We start from the raw sequence: 20371 nt of genomic DNA, 5'->3' as shown, positions 1-20371 counted from the left end.
AGGCGACCTTGGAAAAATTTGAAGAGCTGAATATAACGAAATCTTGAAAAAGCAACTATAGGCGTACACTAAGGGACCAGTATTTATTTATCAACGGTAGGGGAAATGAAGGGGGAATCAGTCGTAGCCAACAGAGTATAAAAATAGAACTGTAGAAAATTGACAGCCGATTGACTTTTAATGAGGGGGACTCATGCAAATATGAAAATGACTATTTATCGCCGAGGGGAGCCGGGGGAGGGGGGAGGCAGAGGATTTGGTGGACCACGTAGGGGTCAACAGAAACGGAGGGGGATCAGTCGTCGCTAACAGAGATTAAAAATAGAACTGTAGAAAATTGACAGACGATTAATTTTTAATGAGGGGCACTCATGCAAATATGAAAATGACTACTTATCATCGAGAGGGTGGGGGGGCAGGGGGGGCGATTATCTGAGGAAATCACGTGGTGTTCAGCAGAAGCGGAGGGGGGGGGTAAGTATCGCCAACAGAGTATAAAGAACTGAAGAAAATTGACAGCCGATTAAGTGCGAATGAATGGGGATCATAAGAATATGACAATGACAATGAGCTTTATTGCTGAAGTCCGTCATCAGTCGTGCCTGGTCTGAAACAAGCTCAAAGAAAAGCATTTGAAGCCTTTTGAAGCAGTCTGTGTTGACGTTACACTAAGACCTACGATTCAAACGCACTATAAAAGTATTTGTGAACAACAAAAAACCGTCAGATAACTGTCGTTTTTGTCATTAATTTTAAGTTTTAAACAGATGGTGAAAAACAATTACCCGCTCACAAAACGAGAAAAATTGCTGCTCAGTTTTAAAAAGCCTCACAAACAATTTCAGTGATTATTCCTTTAGTCACAGAGATAACGAAAATAACTTTCTTATTGCAATCTCAAATTAATTGTCGTTTTGTCATAACATTTACGGTGAATTATTTTACCAAGAGAAAGAGGTTGCTAAACACCCGTCTTTTGACAACCGGCCGAATGTTAAAGGATGAAGTAAACTGTAGCACGATGCCATAATGATTACATTAGTTTCTGTTGGACATGTTAAAAGCTAATCGTACAAACAGCCATTGCTTCTTCAATTTCTGTTAAAAATCGTTATTTATGTGTAATTTTCAAAACAAAAAAAAAAGTAAGAATTACGGAGCATATTGATTTTTTCAGCCTAACAACAACATAAAGTCAAAAGCATATGGTGCGGTCACAGTTAATATGACTTGATCACTGAAAAAACTATAACTGGCTGTAACTATATATTTTTTACCAATTGTTCTGAACTATTAAATGTACTACTTGCAGTACACAAATGGATGGATTCAATTATTTACCTGAACTACTCCATTGAGGAGTCTCTGGTTTCTTGTAAGCCACAATATTGCACCGTTAAAGACAGAATTGTTAAAATAACGTTATCTGAATACGTTTGCAATAAACTGCATGAAAACGTGGATTTGCATGCATAATTACCGATAATTATGTGGTGGACGATACATAATTAATATCCCGGGGAACTGAAATTGTTTTGAAACTTCCAAACTTTTCAGGAATTCATCTTTCTTTAAAAAACTGAACTGTTCATTCGACTTCTTGTCTCTACTTATAGCAAATATTTGTGCTTTTTCATCTCTTTTTCATACAATATGTTCAATGCCTGTCTAAAATGACGTTATTGGCATTGTTGTTATTTGAAAACTAGCGATCTTTATCATGAAAATTCAAATGAAACACGTAGGATGAAGTAATTTTAATTCACAAAGAAATTGTGAATGGTAATACGACTGAAGCTGAGGAATACCATTCATTCAGAAATAGATATTAGTAAAAGGTGTATTTCCGAGGAAGTGAAAAGAGTGCGCATGCCCACAAGAAGCTAAAGCTTGGTACGTTGCGTTTCAATACATAAATTTCTCACCAACACAGATTTTTCTATGTTGCCGCATTTAACAAACCAGATCTCACAGACCGCCCAAAACTAATGTGGGGAGTTTTTTTTTTTTTTAAATACATATTTATGTCCTGATGCTTTGCCGTAGGTGAACTTTCCCTTGCAAATCTAGCTCTTTTTAAATTATTTAGGCTAAAAGGTGAATTTCACATACAGTTCATGTTTCTTTTCATGTTTCGTGAACAGTTTGGTCATATCATGTAATATCTAAATTTTTCAAACTTCTCAGATCGAGCCTGGGCTGCTTGTTGTGTCGAACTTACCAAATATGTCAACATGTTCAGATCTTTTTAGAAGAATAAGACAACCATCAGCCCTGCATGTTACGATTCATGTACTTTTATTCATGGACGGGGAGCTGTTTATAACCGTTTTCCTTAGTCACTCGGTGAATCATACACGAGGGCCAGATTACAGCTCTTTATAATAAACTAGCACAAACATATTTCATGCATTAAGTAATAATACGAACTATCACTGGATCAAACAATTCGTACCCTGATTCTACTAGTTTGATCAAAATGAAGGATCGATTTCTGTCGCTTGGCCGTGGGAGGTCTGTGTACGAGACTAATTCTGCCCTCGCCTCCCCCCCTCCCCCACCTTAGCCATTGAATAAGTCCGATATTTTTATTATTTTGAAGGGTTAACTGAATACTTTTCGAATGTCATTTATTGCGGAGTAGGTGGACGCCACACCACCAAAAATTCCAACAGCTATGAGTTCATACAAGAAAAACTTGATATGAAGAGGAATATTACGTTCAATTCTCAAATAAAACAAACAGGGAAATACAAAGGTCAATGCAGTTATTGTGGATCCTCCAATAAGAGACAGAATGGGACCAAACTTTGGGATGAGTTCGCCAATGCCAAGAATAAAACACATGATGGCGGTGCGAAGGAGGCACCGTTTGACACCAAATCCTGTTGGAAAAGAAGACCGAAAAATGACTTAAGGTAGCGTAAGTGTCTAACATTAAAACGCTGTGTGGATGGGGGGTTTTATGAAAGCAAGACACCGATAAGGAAAACAGTTTTACACGAAAGAAGCAAGAAAAAAAAAAGCGCTCGTATTTCGCCCCTAGATATATAAGCGTAGCTGTTGACCCTTGAGCTATCTTGATCACATTCCCTATAAAATATGAGATTCTATGTTTTTTTTACGGAATAGGTAGACGTCCATCGCAACCCTTGCTTCCCGCTGCATTAATGAGATTAACCCTGGGTGTATTTAAACCAACCTTGAGGTATGCTCAAAAACTCCTCAAAAGACTGCGATACTGGTTTTATCACAATAACAAAGCTTAACAGCAGGTGAAGTGTGATCAGTACAAGCACTATGTCTAACATAACAGCAGCCGCGTCATGTCCTTCGTATTTCACGCTCTCGAGAATGTTCGATGTGATGTTCTTGCCGTAAGCCACAAACCGAGGATTGACACAGGCAGATACATGCTTACGACACCAACCTACGCCCAGAACACAGAAATTGGAAACTTGGAGCATTTTTTCATGTCTGTCTGAATCGTTGGAAAGGTTGAAGCACCACCAAATGAAAATAATATAGTTCCGAAAGCTAAAAGAAAAGGAGAAATTAGAAGAACTCAGCAGCATTGAGGAATGAATATAAGGTTCACTTTAGATAAAACCTACCATCCTCATTTTTCCTGCGAAATTTTAGCCACGCAGTGGATAGCTCTTACTGACGATTAAAATGTTAACATTTCGCGGCACATTCTAGTAAAAAAGTCATGTCATTTTTTTATTACACTGGATAATCTTGTAGGTCGACTTGGCCACACCGAGACCATTGACAGCCTCCGTTCAGAAATGGATCAGAGATGCAGTCAAAACGTGGTAAGAAAAAACAAAAGAGCACATGAAGCGCAGCCGGTTGTGTCACTGATGTTTTTACCACATTTTGATGTCTTCTGTGATCTATTATTGTACAGACCCACAGCAACGTAGAATCGATTTTCTAATTGTAGAGATGACGAAAGGTTGTTAATAATGACGTCATCTATGCGTTTGTCTTCCAACAGAACATAAGTAGTACCAATAAAATGCTTGTATAATTCAGCTTATCGTATAATTTTATATGAGTAGCATATATAATTATATGTGATAATAAGTCCACTTAGGAAAACACACCTGAAAAGAAACTCTCGAAGCTTACACTAGGTTGTTCAACAGTACTCAAATCAGACGGCATATCCAATGTGATGCGCACGCAGATCATCAAACAAGCCATAGCTGTTGCTACACTAGCACTGACAGCGATCCCTCAGAAGTGCTTAGGCGTTCCCAGCCACGAGTATGGCAGCAGAACAGCAAAACAAATCACCAGCCAAATGCGCAATTCGCCGGTTTTCCCAACATCAGCCACGTGCAGATTGACAAGATTTGCCAAGTTTCCCGCCGCCACGATCAAAAACACTACACACACCCCTAGTCATAATATCAAAACAGTAACGTCAGATAAAACCTAAACATCTCATTTTCCAAGCGTGGATGTTTGTTCCAGATGTAAAAATATTAGTTTCGGAGCCTCATCAAAGACATGGAGGTTGACCAATGTTTCTCATGGTATTCATGCGAAGCTATGTTTTGCTGCACGAGAGTTGAAAAAGAGGATTTAACTCATATTTACCTTTTGATTTACTACCCTTTACAAAAGTGATGGAACCCAGCATTTTTGCTCTCAGGCGAACGTAAGATAAGTGCCATAAGGCAGCACCACCTCCGTTTGAACCCCTTAAATCTAAAGATGTGACAGGCAATTTTCTTTCTCAGCTGTCACACATTTCTATGCATAAAATTAGTTAATAGGATTTAGTTTTTCGATCATATTCTCTAACCAATCCGCGAAAGTACTCCTATGTTTCAAGGAGATTTTTTCATGTCAAGAAAACACTCCTGAAAGTCAGAGGGAACTGTTTTGAGTAAGTGTGGAAGATTTCAGGCTCGGCGAGAATAATGATGAAGGAAAGGATGGGGCGAAATATTAGCTATAGACTTAATACAATTGAAAGTACAACTGTTATTTCTTTCCTTTGAGACTTGTTGTGTAGAATGAACCTCTTTCACCAAAATGCAAACGCCGTATAGGGTTAGGGGGTGGGGAAGTAAAGGAATATTGACCGCGATGATATACCTAACATTTGCCCCACAAGACACTGGTATACCTTAAAATTGTAAGGAGTCACCCGAAAATTTCCTCGGCCTGATTGTGACGCCGTGAAGGCACATCAGAACGATCTTTCGAAGCAGTCACCTGCATTTTAGTGAATGACACTGGATTCTCTATAGATTATCAACCTGCTTATAAGTTGTCCTGTAGGGATGATGAGCACAAAAACGTCGGTGATTTCTCTTTCGCGCGGGATGCTTATGCAAATCAAGTCACAACCTCGGTCCTGTTTCTCAGGGAGGAGAGGTCCTGGGAACGAAGCAAAGCGGAGTTCAAAATGGCTATTTGATTGCCACAGAAATGAACTGTCTGACACGACTCTTTAAGTAAGTAACATATTTAGAAGTGGGAACCCAAAAGCAATTTTTAGAAAATTCACTTGGGGCATTAGACTCAAAAATAATCGAGTAAGCAGACGTCATCTTCGTGAATCACATCATGTAAAATAGAGTAAATACTCAAGGCCTAGGTGGAGGAAACACTTTAAAAACTCACTGCCTCGCATGTATGTATAATAATAATAAATTATTGATTGATAACCCTGCAGCAAAGGATGATGCATGTGTTCAGTCCCTTGGAAGCGTCTCCTGTTGCTCCCTAAAAGTTTCCTGGCACCCGCTTCCGTGTTCAATTTCTAAATTTAAAAATCTCTAGTTAATCATTAAGCATTTCATTTCAATGTTATTTTCAGTACCGTATCGATCAGTGTGATGTTGATGCAGACAGTCACAGCCAATGATGCTCATCTTCCATAAGCATTTTCTCCGATTGCTGGGTACGGGGACCGTACGTGTCCGTTGTACTCGCTATGCCTCTTAAGAAGAGTCGCCCACGATCTCCCAAGAACCGTTCCTCATGATAGACATGACAGCGTAACTTGTTTTCGTCACGCAATCTTCATAAATTACATGTATTTGACAAGTGCCTGATAAGTGCTTGAAATTAACACAATCTTTTCTGTTGACAGGAGAATGACTTTGACACAAGAGATTGGACTGAGAGATGTTTTGATACCATTGGAATGCGTAATCCATTTGAACTCAGAGCTGAAGATCTCCCAGAGCAGCCAAACTACTTCACTTTTGCCTTCAGAAAAGACAAACTTGACAAGTACGTTTTCTTTGTTAACCATCAGGATTATGGTTAACAAATGGTTATGGTTAGCCGTGATGATTTCTTCAAAAGTGCTCAGCGAAGCAGAATTGTAAGTGATTCCTGTAACACAGGATGTTTACTTTGAACTCAACTTTATCATTACAACATTACAAGTTTGATAGTTTTACAGTCATGTATGTCTTGTAGTACCTGCTATGGTAGGTCTTCTACTCACTGAACAATGACCAAATGTTATATTCATCCTTTGCCTGATTTATAAAATAGTATACTCAGGTAACACATCGATATATATCTCAGACAGAGATGGCAAAACAAATAGAAGTACAGTAAATACTGATGTTCAATTGCAAGCACGTTCACAGAATTTTGACAAGAACACAGTATGGTGAGAAGAGGAATCAGATTGGTAAAAATGAAGCAATCTTAATCAAAACTATACTTTATGTGAATGACTAGCATTAAAAATTTGGGGCCCTTTACATTAGGAAGAGAAATATATTTTTGTCAGTCATCGAACAATAAGAATATTTTCACCTACAGGGAATTTAAAGGTACATGTCAGTTTTCTCTGATAACAGCAAGACTCTTTGAAGTATTCTCTTTTGTATTACTTTTAATTATTGATGTCAGCTTATTAAACTGATTTTGCAGTATATCATGTATCACATTGTGTATGGTGTGATCAGAAACTTATACCTAACATAATGTAGGTGCATATCCTTGTCATTTATGCATCTTTGTGATATGATATTAGGCATTGGATGCTTAATTGGCAATGGATCTTACACTGCAGCTTATCCCTTACACGAGGTAAAGAATTAATTGCAAGTTTTGTTTTGTTTTGTTTTTTTGTCTTCAGTATAACAACTCCTTACTGTGAAACTTAAAAAGTGTCCAAGAAATTTACTATGGTATAATTTGATGGATCACTGCAATTTACAATGATTTCTCTAGGTTTAAAAAATGAGCAGTTCCTGAATGATAGTCCTTTAGAAGAGAATATCATAGGCTTTGAAACTTCTCAGAATTTAGAGTGACTGAAAACAGAGACTTGAAGGGCAGTGGTGAACAAATTTAAGGGCCCTCATATTTGCACATGATTATTAAGTTGAAGGCCCAAGAAAGCTGACATACAGTTATATCATACAAAACTTAAAATTAAAAACCTTGTCTCCTGTCAGGAATTAAAGGGACATGAAAAAGCCAAACAAAGCTATATAGGTCATGGTTCATTTTTTGTAAGTGCACTCCATCTGGTTGAATGATCCCATGCAAGGGACTGGCCAGAGGAAAAGGCAACATACTGCATCAGTTTTCTTAGAGTGATTTGGAGTCTAATAATGATATTTTCCTTGAATCAACAATTATGTCAGGTTGCTTGAACAGGATTCAGCCAAATGTTGGCAAAGTTAGCCAACTGTGTTTTCTTGTCATTTATTTCAGAAAGTACAGTAAGGCATTCTCATGAGATCAAAATTTTAGAATGAAAATTTAATACAAAGAAGGAATAACATCAAACAACTACATGTCCATATGTTTAGTCAAGTGAGAGTTGGACAATGGATGTCTTGATCCAGGGAACATTAAGCTTGTTGGACATGGGGAGCTATTCAGACTGATACATGTACATTGTACATGTATATAATAGTAATAGGACTAAGAGGAGTCCAATTCAGGCTGTAATTATCCAAGTGATTAACAAAATCGGATGATTGCACTGTGAAGGCATCCGTTGTACCTTTTCATCTAAAAAAAAAACAACAGTTAAAGGGGCAAAATGTGAGACAACAGCATGCACATGCGACACCTTCTTTCCACTTACACAGGCATGGTGTGTTAATTGCCCTATTACACTGTCCAATTACAAGCATGATGTGTACACTGTCCTATTAGTGCTCAAACTGAGCTGGAGAACTCAAGAATTTTGTTATAGTTTTGATCACTGAAACCAGGGATTTTGAATAGCAACAAAGTATAATTGTACTTCAGGCCAATTTTCAGGGTATGCTTTTTGTTCATGACCATCAAAATAATTCAATCAGACTTGAACACAACATGTACGGAAATCATGTTGTCACAATCATATCTAGGACAACTGTGTGGTTGTCAGTTGCTCATAACACACACAAAAGTAATTTTTTAGCATTTTGAAACATGTTCTTTTACCTTTAGGTGTTGATGTTACAAATTAAGGAGTTGCATTTAATTTTTTTTTTTTGATCACTGGAGAGAGGTAAAAGAGATGGATTTGGCATATGATGAGCACACTGTAATTTATAATTACTTTATCAGGGAATTTGACATGTAGAGATCTATACATTGCAAAAATTACCACAATAATGCATGGAATAACTTGATACAGTACCATCATTTTTGTATTTTACAAAGGTTGATGTAGGGCACTTATGAAAAAGATCAATCCAATGATCCTCCAAGACCTGAAAATGCCAGACAGGTAATTTTTTTATTATTATTTTTAAATTAATAGACCTCGTAAGGTTAATTAGTTTTGTGTATGTTGTTTCCTGTTAAGTTTACAGTGTACATTGTGTATGTACAACTCGGACCTAATAAACTCCTAAACAAATCTATGGTATGCAGTCATTTCGTACCCATGGTCGTTTTTGTACTCATTCATTTTATACTCAAGCTGGGTACAAAATGACTCAACTAACTGGGTATGACATGACTGTGGGTGTGAAACAATCGGTAACCCAATCTATGCCATCCTATTACCATCTCTTCAACTTACACTTCATCAGTTTTGTAAACTTCTTTCAAAGCTGATTTGTCATTCAAGCTACAGTACATGTGACCTTTTTTTTCAAAGATGTAAACATCAATTCTCCATTCAGTCTACTATACAGCTTTTACAGTTTATATAATCAAACAATACTTTGTCCCCTGAAGTTTTTTCTTTCTTCTTATCACATTCCTGCTTTTAGATGTTTTAAGGTAAATTCCTATTTTGTAGGAACTTGTAAAAGGAAAATTAGAGTTGAACAAGTCAAATCACCAAAGAAAACTTTGTTTATTTTTTCATTGAATTTTCTCATTCCCAAATATTTTTACTTCTACCCCTACTCTTGATATTCTTCTCAAGCTTGTGTTCAGATATATCAGACTTGAAACTCTGATAGCTTTTCTCAATATTTTCTTTTAAGTGCAGTTATAAATTTTTCTATTGCATTGTTTTTTCCAGTTTTACAGTTGGTAATCAATGATAGTTTTATTTGTGGGTTGTTGCTATTTCAGTTGTTGTTTGACACCTGGGTTAAAGCACATTGCTGGTATAAAATGCAACCATTGGATCATATCAGTTAAAATCACTTACACAGGACTGTTTAACTCAAGGTGTGTGCATCATTTTTTGTTGTTAATAGTTGTTTTGGTTGATTATTCATTAATTTTGTTCCAGAGATTACTTTGGAGAGAAAATTGGAATCTCCTTTGCTTGGTTAGGCAAATATAATTAATGACTTCAAATTTCATGTGCACTCTGATTGAAGTAAGTTATTGTTTCAGCTGTTTAATCATGGCTGCATATAATTTTTATTTTTGGAAGAACACATATTAAAGGCTATGACTGTATTCTAGCAAATGTTACTCTCTTGACTGTTTGACAGGTTTCTACACGTGGATGTTGCTCCCAGCAGCCATCATGGGCCTTGTTTGTGTGATTTATGGACTTGTCAGACTGGAGTCTTACATTCCTGTGTAAGTGATGAGTTTGGCAAGGCCTATATGTGTATTCTATCATATGCAAAGGCCTTATATTCATATCAGCCGTGAAATGGGCTCATTGAGGACTGGGAATCTTAAAGTATTATACTATAGAAAAATATACTTGGTGATACATTCACATGTGCTATTTTACATTAACTTTCACTATGATGTGCATCCAGTGTTTACTATTACTGCCAGTCGTAAGCGTTAACAGTATTGCAATCACTGGTTTTATACTGAAAAAACGCAAGTCAGAGAACGAACTTTTTTAAATTTTTGTGTAAACGTGGCTTTCAGACAAGTAAAACCAACTGTATGTATGTATCTTTTGCTTTAGGAAAGACATCTGTGATACGTCTAAGAACTTTCCCATGTGCCCTCGCTGTGACAAACGCTGTCCCTACTGGCCTTTATCGGACACATGCATCTATTCAAAGGTGACTTAAAGAACATTTTCACCTCTTACCTCAAGTTCCTTCTTTTCTTCTTCCTCGACTTCTTTGCTAAAGTTTTTTAAAGGTCGCTATTTGGCGACTTAACCAAATTTGTCATTCTCTTCACAGTCAACCATACAATTTTTATATTGTTTGTTCAGAGAATTTAGTATTGGAACAACTAGTTATCCCCAAATTGATATTTTTCTTTATTATTATCACTTATCTGGTTGATATTATATTGATATTATAAAGAAAAATTCTGTCTTGGTCACTCATGGGAGTTAAAGCGTTAAAATCACGAAATGTTTGCCAGAAATGGAGAAAGAAAAGAAGAAAGCAGAGAAAGAAATTTTGTGCAACATTGAATTTAAGCACCACAGTTTCTTCCTGCTGACCATGATGACCAAATGACCGCAGTGTGAGGCCCTCTGTTGCCCCTTGTTAAAGGGGCTACACGTAGCATAAACCATGAATTTGGAGACAATTCATAATGATTAACACATTATTTTGCTGGGAAATATTCATCTTTGTAGTTCGTTTTTCAGAAGTTATCTATCTAGTTTTATCGTCTACATTTACTAATGCCTTCTTTGATTCTCTTCAGGTGGCTTATGTTTTTGACAATGAGTTTACTGTGGTTTTTGCCATTTTTATGTCGATTTGGGGTGAGACCTTTTTTTTATTTTTAAGAATAATTGCTTGTGTAATAAACTGTGTCAGACCCCGAGGCTCTATTGTTGACAGCTGCACAAATCATAAATGTCCAGCACGTGGAACCTTAAGTCTAAATGTTTAAGCCCTGGTGTGGTCATTATATTGAGTTGTTGGGCGAGATGATTCACTCTGAGAATGCTTCTCTCCATCCGGGAGTATATACATATTGGCAACGCTGAATAGTTAAAGAAACTTGATAGAATGTTTGAGAAACTTGTACTGAACCATCCCGTTCAAGAGTTGAAAAAAGGCTAATGGATTGATTACCGAACATTTCATAGATAGGATCATTTTGTCTGTGACTTTCACAGAAAGGAAACTTTGATTTTCTTTCAGGGTCGTAATGTTAATGCAATACTTTGCTGATGATCATGTGTGTATTTGTTACACAGCCACCATGTTTCTTGAGTTTTGGAAGAGGCGGCAGGCAGAGATTGCTTACGAATGGGATCTATTGGGATATGAGGACGAAGAGGTACGATATTAATTAATCAATCAATGTATTTATTTATGACTTTTGTTTATTATTTGTAAGAAGGCAAAGATTAGACTTGGCAAGGTAAGCTTATGTCGTTTAGGATTTATCCAGGAACAAAAAACCACACTGCTTACTTCTCCATGTCGATTTTTCTTTCGTTTTGTGAACGGTGCTTTAAATGTAAACGTTTTTGTTGATCTTGTTGCATGTTATAAGCAATTAATATTAATTTCACGAATCTCTGAAATGCGTTCGTTTGAACTCGAGGTACAGTTTATTACTTAAAAAGACTCGCAAAAACTTGACCGTCAGTCCTGTTCAGTGTGTTTTTCATTTGACCATCTTTCCATAAATGTACAAGCTCCAATTCATTATTCTGTTTTAGGAACAACCTCGTCCCGAGTACGAGGCAGTAGCGATGGAGACCCGTTTGAACCCCATCACGAAAGTGGAAGAGCCTTTCATATCGCTTGGGAGGAAAGTGCCCAGATTTATTTGTAGTTTCAGTTTCATCATCTTCATGGTAAGAACTGGATGATGTTTAATAAGGCTCAATGTGATTTTGGCCAGGTTTAAACCGAGATAATGCAGCAGTTTCACCAGCGCCTCCCAACGGCATCGATGTGCATTACTACCTTACTGCTTTGTTTCCTTCCTTCCTTCCTTCCTTCCTTCCTTCCTTCCTTCCCTCCCTCCCTTCCTCGCCCTCTCCCTCTTTTGGGTGAGTGTCCATTCCGTGCACCGGTTTGTTGGTGTTGCGTTGACAGGTGCCTAGAGGTTGGCTGCGGCTTGATTGCTGGGAGATTGCTTCCCTCCTATGGTGTCAACTGTTCGCATCCACCCACCAACCCACCACCTTGATACTATTGGGCGTCGCTACTCGGACGAGGCGAAACGCTCATATTACTGCAACAATTTGACCTTTTCAAATCTAGATTTACCTGAATTCTGTGGCCCTGGCGTCTTTTACAAGCTAGTTATAACCGACAGAAAAACTGGCTTTTGGTCACCGGTATGGCTCGTAGTGTTTTAGTAAAGAGTATAAGAGGTGCAACAGCGAAGCTCTGAATTTTGATCTATAGTATTATGGTCTTTGTATCGCAGCTGGCGCTTGTCGTCATCGCCGTGTTTGCTGTTGTAGTATACCGTGTTGCAGTATACGCGGTGTTAGCCGCAAGCAGCGACTACAACATGGGAGCTGTAAACATGGCCACGTCCGGCACTGCAGCTCTCCTAAATCTCATTACCATCATGCTCCTCAACAAGGTACCCGCATAAACTTATCTTATTCTATGGAGACGGTACACAACTAGTAAACATCTTGAGGTAAATTTTTGTTGTCTGCCCTCTCATGTAGATGTTCGTTTGCGACTGTTATACAGCGATGGTTCCTACTTTAATGTGCAGATATTAGTTAACCCTTTAACTCCCAGAAGTGATGAACATGTAACCTCTCAATCAGATCTTGGGAGTTAGAGGGTTAACAGTAGAAGTTCAGCGGATGGTTTTATACCTTGGAGTAAAGACTGATCATTTAGTGTGATCCTCTGGTGACTTCTTTTTGTTAATTACGTTATTTTATCTCCAGGTTTACGAAAAATTATTATTATTATTATTGCTGTAGTTGATATCGTCACCATTATTATTATTATTATTATTATTATTATTATTATTATTATCACTATGGTCTCTTTTATTCCTGAAAATAGAGGATATTACATGGCCGCGCGAAGATAATTAATTCTGTTCGAGTGTTGGGAAATATTTCACGAGTGAGCGAAACGAACGAGAGAAATATTTTTCAACGCGTGAAGAGAAATTTCGTAGCTCCAAGCGGCCTTGTAATAATATAATCATAGTATCGGTATTGTTTCCACGTGTAAAGAGAAACATGTTATCTTCACGTATGAAGATATCATGTTTTCGCGCTAAAACTCACTTTGACTGAGGTTTATATTATTATTATAATTATTTTCCACAGAAAGCTTCAGAACTGGTGGAGACGCCGTCAGAATATTGAAACCCCCGACTTGACCGAATACACACGTTGGGAACTGGACCATGACTTGACTCAGTATCCCGTACACGGGTTGTTTTACGAATACCTTGAGATGGGTAAGAACTGCGCAGCTTGTACGGTTGAGCGAAGGAGATGGTTGACATTTTACTGGTTATAAACTCTGTTTTGTTTTTGTTTTTTTTTTTTTTTGTTTTTTTTTTTTCCAGTGATCCAGTATGGCTTTGTGACACTATTTGTGGCCGCCTTTCCACTTGGACCGTTCTTTGCCCTCATCAATAACTTGTTGGAAATTCGTCTTGATGCTTACAAGTTTATCGTGGTTTTTCAGCGCCCAATGGCAGCTCGTGCGCAGGATATAGGTATGCGTTATATACAAAGAGAGGGCCGATTATTTTTGTTGGTCTTAAACATTTTTTATTAATTGAAATTCTATTTAGGAACTACCGAATAGAACACTTGAAAAAAAAAAAAAACCTTTTGTTTTCACAGGAATTTGGTACGCAATCTTGAAAGGCGTTACGAAGATCTCTGTGGTCGTAAATGTAAGAATCTATTTTAAAAAGTTGTGCGTTTTTGAATATTAATTCTTTAAGGATTGAAATTGAAAGAAAATCATTAAAAAAACGGAAAATAAGCAGAGAAAAATTACTTGGGCGACAGATTCAGTTACAAACACAGTTGTTTTTTTTCCCCAATTTTATCGAATAAAGAAAAAATTAATGAGACAATTTTTCCCATGTTCGAGCAAAAAATGTTGGTCCTGACTTAAATCAAATAACAATATTATAGTCAAATTTGGTCACCTAGTGGTAGTTATTGACCTGTAAGAGCTAAAAATGAAGGATTTCCTAATAGGATGAGATATTTCATTGCTTTGATAACTTGCAAATTCAAGCGGACAGACAATGATTTAGCATGTTCTACAAGGACCGCTTATTTTGCTTGAAAACAGTTTGTATTCAAAAGAACTTGAGCAATAGTATTGCCTCATTAATCGTACGTGCTGCATGCTGCGGTTCGAGTCACTTTAGTTGAAGGAAGCATACTTGAATAATTTGAATCAGCGATTTAAAGAGCAGAATACAGCAGAGAGTTATCTCTTTGTTCTACCTGTTGTCAAAGGTGAAAAACATGTTATACTCAGCGTTTTGATTTAAAACCAAAGAGAACTTATTGTAAGGAAAGCCACAATGTATAATCACGGTAACTTGTTTTTTTCTCACCCTTTTTGTTAGGGCTTTGTGATTGCCTTTGTTTCCGAATTCGTCCCCAGACTGTATTACACCCTAGGTGAACACAACGACAGCTTGGAAGGATTTGTAAACCACACCTTGTCGTGTTTTGCGGTGGATGATTTTCCTGAGTCTGAGAGACCTTCTGGAGCTGCTGCTGTTGAGTTCCCCCTAAGAATTAACAGTTGTGGGTTTAATTTATCTACCTGCAGGTAAAATAACAAGGAGGGTTCTGTTTTATGGTTTAGTTCTTGCAGAAAAAAGAATCGCCTCTACTGATTAGTGTACTGATTCATTAATTTGTCAAAGCTTGCTGGACGCTTGGTGACACTATTGTAAGAATCATAAGTCATCCATTATAACTCAAGTTTTAAAGATCTTGTGTGCTTGCATTTTAGATTCCGAGGGTATTATGAACGACCAAATATTACAATACTCAACACGACCCTTCCAAATCCGAATGCTTACAAGTTCTCGACAGCCTATTGGCATATTTTGGCGGCCAAGCTGTTTTTTGTGGTTGCCTTTCTGGTGAGTTTGTGTCCACTTTTAATTGTGGGACGCTCGTTATGATGCACCTGATGCGGGGATACTGAGAATCGGAGTATTTTCCTACAAATAGAATTGTTGGTGGAGATTACTGCAGTAATGTTGTAAAAAGAAGATTCCACCCTATCTGTGTTCCTCTCTGTTTCCTAGTTGATCCTTGTAGCAGTTCTGTGAAACATTTAAAATTGACCAACCAAAAAAAAAACGGTTCATTTGAAGAAACTTACCCACCGTCTAATATTTCTTCTTGTGTTTGGCTGATCGTCTTATTATTTTGTTATTTTGTGCAGCACATCGTGTTCGGTATGACGGCAATCTTGGCTTGGATTATCCCCGATGTTCCGAAGGAAGTCGATAATCAAGTCAAGAGAGAGAACTTTCTTGCCCGCGAAGCCTTACGGTCAGCAGATCAACAAGATTCTGTCTCTCCAGTCCCTAGGGAAAATTCGCGCGGCCAGGATGAAATGTTGTGAAATGTTGTAGAATGTCGTGTTTTGACAGAAGTTATCTCGTAGTCAACGAGTATCGGTATAGGTAGTTAAATCTGATAATACCGCCGTCGCATATTTTGAATAATTTCTTGTGGTAAACGTAAGGCAAAGTTCGAAAATCTTCACCAAAAGCCAGTGCTTTTCACAAGCTGCGTGTCATAGCTCGCTGACCCATACGATTGATAGTCTTCATTTATAAACTCAGTTTAACCTTTCTAATAGCAAATGGTCAGTACGATAGATAGAATAAAGGGGGTACGTCTCTAAAGAAACTGTGGTGCTGCGTCGGTGGGAGAGTATAGCAGGTAATTTACTGTTAACAACTAAGTTGAAAACGTAAATTGGCCACCGTAAAGAGTAAAAAGCTGACGTTTCGAGCGTTAGTCCTTCGTCAGAGCGATGGCGAAGGGCTAACGCTCGAAAAGTTCTGACGAACTGACTGAAGGGCTAACGCTCGAAACGTCAGCTTTTTTACTCTTTACGGTGGCCAATTTACGTTTTCAACTCAGTTGTTAACACTAAATTACCTGTTTTACATAGATCAGCTTTCTACTTAAACAGTGTAAAACTTTATAGTAAAACTAACACCGTACAAGATTAATTATTGGTATTCATAGTTGGTTTGTGTGGTGACTTGATGTGCGCGTAAGGTGACATGTGAAATTGCCGTAGGGAACGAACTATTTTTCTTTTGATTCTCAGGTTCGTTTCTTTAGCCTCAACTGAAAGACCTCGAGAATTTAAGACACTTGCTGATACAAAGCTTTTCCATTCCTTCATTACTTATTATACCTTTTTTTACTGGCATTGAGCGGCTTTAAGAGAATACCAGGTCTTTTGGTTACTTGAGATACAATATTTATTTTTCCAATGAAGCCATCCAAATACATTAATGCCGTGCTAAAGTAAAGGAGTAAGAACAGATCCATCTAGGACTTGTTTGTAACAGTAATCAAAATAAACTGCTAGGCAATACAGACTTTGTAACAGTAATCAAAATAAACTGCTATGCAATACAGACGCCTGCGTAGCTCATGATTTTGTCACTCCGTTTTCCTACGGCGATTGCATTTTCTGTTTGAGTCACAACATACAACGCCAACGGGCCAGACGTTAGCGTTATTGATATGCGAAATCTACTGAGGGATCATATCAATTCGTTTCCGCCTTAGTTTTAAAACTAAGGTTTTAAAACTAAGTTCCTTGGATTCGTCGATGCCTGAATTAAGAGAAAATGAAAGTTAAAGGGTGTGTGGACTCCTGTAGAGGGGCTAGTAATGGCGGGATTAATCAACTAAAAAACCTTAAAGACAGAGCTGAGTGGGTAAGGAGGGAGTTTCTCTCATAGAACTCCGTGGGTTGTCTTGGGGTATCTTAAGGGGCACGAGACTTGCAGGGGTCAATGGAAATAGCAAAGCAGCTTTGCACTTTCGTCTCATCAATGTACTTCTGGTTTAGTAGGATACGCTGGTTAATTCTCAGTACACCTTTTTTTTTTTTTTTTTAATCCATACAGACTCGATGTAGATTGGAGAAGAGCAAAGTACTGTTATTATCACGCCTGAGCTTAACAATCATTCCATGTGCCAATTCTAGGTTGCCAGTTACTTTTACTTAATTTTTATAGTTTTTTTGTTTGTTTGATTGATTTTTGTTGTTGGTTTTTTATGCGTTTTACAGTCTTAAGTCTGATAATCCGTCCCGCTCTCAAGGTATTACCGAAACTTTCTTCACTTTTTCCATGAAACGGAAGTCGCATTCGGTCGAATATAAATCTTAGGCCCCCCCTTTTGTTCCGACAGACGGTCCACAAATAAACTCCTTACTTCTGCTTCTACCTCAATGCAAATCAGATGGTCGTGTGTTGTCTTTATCACTTTTCGCAAAGTAACAAGTCATCTCTAGAAGGCAAAGTAACTTAAACTCTCTCGACGGTTTTATTGATAATCATGTGGTTTAACAGCGTTGCTTACTTAATCACGATTACAATCTCATTGTCCATACATCTTTAAGCCTCTCTGTTGTTTGTTTGTCACAAACGTTTTCACCTTGTTTCAGGAATGTATGTTACTTTTCCAGAGACGGCTTCTAATCGGTGCTACAAAATTGTTCTAAAACCTGATCTTTTTTTCATTGTAAGCAAAAGCAATACATGAAATTTTATTTGACGAGAGAGAAGATTAAAATAGACCAGTATAATGAAACTCGGAAACATGCAAGAAAAAGGACCTCAACCGTCTCCTACCAACATATTGTGTATACATGTTGTATCTTTGTATTCAGTGAGTGACTTTTTTTTTTCCAATTTTACCGAACTAGTTCACCGTAGTCTTTACGATCCTGTGGAGTAACTGAACTTTTTTTTCTGTATAGTTTTGCTGTCTTTTCTCGCTATCTGCTTATTCCAGCTCGAAACTACAAATCTAAGTGCTACATAAAACGTTTATAATTATATTTAAATTAAGTCACTGCCTGTGTCATATCAAGTAGTTTTACTACTCTGGTTTAGCTGGGACGTTCTTGCTCTCATCATCCTCACCCATTGTGTCTCGGTATTCTTTAGCTTCCTCAAATGTTTCTTTACAGAGAGCAGATGGTTCATCTGGAGCGATCTTACTTCCCTCTTCTTCTTCTTCTTCTTCTTCCTTTTCTTCTTCTTCTTCTTTTTTTTTTTTTTTTTTTTTTCTTCTTCTTCTTCCTTTTCTTCTTCTTCTTCTTCTTCTTCTTCCTTTTCTTCTTCTTCTTCTTCTTCTTCCTTTTCTTCTTCTTCTTCTTCTTCCTTTTCTTCTTCTTCTTCTTCTTCCTTTTCTTCTTCTTCTTCTTCTTCCTTTTCTTTTTCTTCTTCTTCCTTTTCTTTTTCTTCTTCTTCCTTTTCTTTTTCTTCTTCTTCCTTTTCTTTTTCTTCTTCTTCCTTTTCTTTTTCTTCTTCTTCCTTTTCTTTTTCTTCTTCTTCCTTTTCTTTTTCTTCTTCTTCCTTTTCTTTTTCTTCGTATTCCATTTCTTCTTCTTCTTCTTCCTTTTCTTTTTCTTCTTCTTCTTTTTCTTCTTCTTTCTCTTTTTCTTCTCTCTTGTTGTCTTCGTGTTCAATAGCTTCTTCGCTGGTTTCCTTCAAAGGAGTTGGTGGTCGGTCCGAGGTAGTTCGATCATCTCTGTCACTACTTTTGGTTTCAAATTCAACGGCCTCTTTTTCTTCTTCACCCTCAAAGGAAGTTGATGGTTGTTCTGTGGAAGCTGCCTGTTGTCCTTCCTTGTCCTGTTCAGAATCCTGCTTTTGTTCTGATTTGAAACAGAAGGAAACAAAACCTTGATATTTGTTAATCGGTAAGTTGATTGATAAGTCAATTGGTAAGACAATTGGTTAATTTGGTATTGAAAACGTAATTTGGAGTTGAAAAAATATAAGTAGTTGAACTAAAAAACTATAAAGGTGGCTTTGGCGTAAATTAAAAAGACAAAAATTAAGAAGTGGTGATGACTTATGAACCGCTTTAAAACTGATTTAGTACAATGAAAACTTTACCTTGTCCATAAGTCATAGTTTGGACTGCATTATCTCGTGGTCCTTTGTATGGATGAACTGAAATGGAAAAAAAAACAGACTAAGATTAATTTTCTCGTTAGCAATCAATGTATTAGCTCCGAATGAAAATATTGATGACATTAAGATTTCCTTTCCATGACAGAGATGAACAAAGTGAGCATCCAAGCACCTCTTTCTTTGGAAAAATGATGACCCCTCAGATCTTTTCTTGATAGAAGTCTCAGCGCAATGCTTTCGGGGTCCTCTCAGGTTCGTTTCGTTTAACCCTCTGTAGGTTTTACCACTAACACTTACTATTTTCTGAAAGAGCATTCAAGGCTATGTCCTTTGATACAGACTCTCAGAGAACGACTCACCTTCCACAACAACCATTTGCAAATTTCCTCCGTTGCCCTCATCTTCGTCTTTTTCTGCTTGAACAACAAAATGGTATCAAATTATCCAACGGAAATATTCTTAAATGTTCACAGTACATTATCCCTTATCCAACGCTAGTTGAAAAAATTTATATTCACGATCGAGTGTGACATGTGTCACAATAAGCAGTCTAACAAAAATAAAATTGCTTTAAAAAAGCGCCTTCTGCGCCAATCAACAAATGTACTTCTTCTTCTTGAGCTGCAAATATTGAACACAACAAATAAGTGACATCTACTTCAGGATAACAGTTAAACTTTGTGTGTTTATTTCATAACTGTTCCAACACATTTAAGTTAGGCTAAAGTAAAGTCAAATTCATTCTCTACCCTATTAGCCCACGAGGCGGCGAAGTTGTTCCGGGTTTCCTTTATATGCAACAATCATTCTGATTCATCGCAGGTCACCCGCCTTTCCCGCCTTCTTACAATATTCGTCGAGTTTTGTTAATTAAAAAAGCCAAAAAAAATTGTGAATTACGACAAAAAAAGTAAGCTGA

General features: G+C 37.4%; 3 protein-coding genes across 3 annotated transcripts; 1 reads left to right on the top strand and 2 right to left on the bottom strand.

The window, feature by feature from the left end:
• Positions 1–2604: 2604 nt before the first annotated feature.
• On the bottom strand, positions 2605–4212 carry LOC149049804 (uncharacterized). Its single transcript, XM_089191598.1, has 3 exons — positions 4113–4212; positions 3203–3430; positions 2605–2885 (listed from the first exon to the last, which is right to left on the bottom strand). The coding sequence occupies exons 1-3, from the start codon at positions 4210–4212 to the stop codon at positions 2605–2607; spliced, it is 609 nt and encodes a 202-aa protein (XP_089047724.1).
• Positions 4213–8706: 4494 nt separating this feature from the next.
• LOC113670766 (anoctamin-4-like) lies at positions 8707–16934 on the top strand. Its single transcript, XM_089191597.1, has 15 exons — positions 8707–8722; positions 9523–9621; positions 9894–9984; positions 10331–10430; positions 11035–11095; positions 11537–11619; positions 12008–12145; positions 12727–12897; positions 12980–13023; positions 13535–13737; positions 13849–14001; positions 14132–14184; positions 14878–15086; positions 15273–15405; positions 15714–16934. Exons 3-15 carry the CDS (start codon positions 9908–9910, stop codon positions 15894–15896), a joined length of 1608 nt encoding a protein of 535 aa, XP_089047723.1. The 5' UTR covers positions 8707–8722; positions 9523–9621; positions 9894–9907; the 3' UTR covers positions 15897–16934.
• A 706-nt stretch (positions 16935–17640) lies between these two features.
• On the bottom strand, positions 17641–19487 carry LOC149049803 (uncharacterized). Its single transcript, XM_089195318.1, has 2 exons — positions 19435–19487; positions 17641–19190 (listed from the first exon to the last, which is right to left on the bottom strand). Exons 1-2 carry the CDS (start codon positions 19448–19450, stop codon positions 18397–18399), a joined length of 810 nt encoding a protein of 269 aa, XP_089051444.1. The 5' UTR covers positions 19451–19487; the 3' UTR covers positions 17641–18396.
• Positions 19488–20371: the final 884 nt, after the last annotated feature.

Source organism: Pocillopora damicornis, chromosome 2 (genome assembly GCF_964200805.1).
Source record: "Pocillopora damicornis chromosome 2, jaPocDami1.2, whole genome shotgun sequence".
NCBI classification, from domain to species: domain Eukaryota; kingdom Metazoa; phylum Cnidaria; class Anthozoa; order Scleractinia; family Pocilloporidae; genus Pocillopora; species Pocillopora damicornis.
The sequence above is the reverse complement of the archived record's forward strand: the minus strand, read 5'-3'. Positions and strand labels throughout refer to the sequence as shown.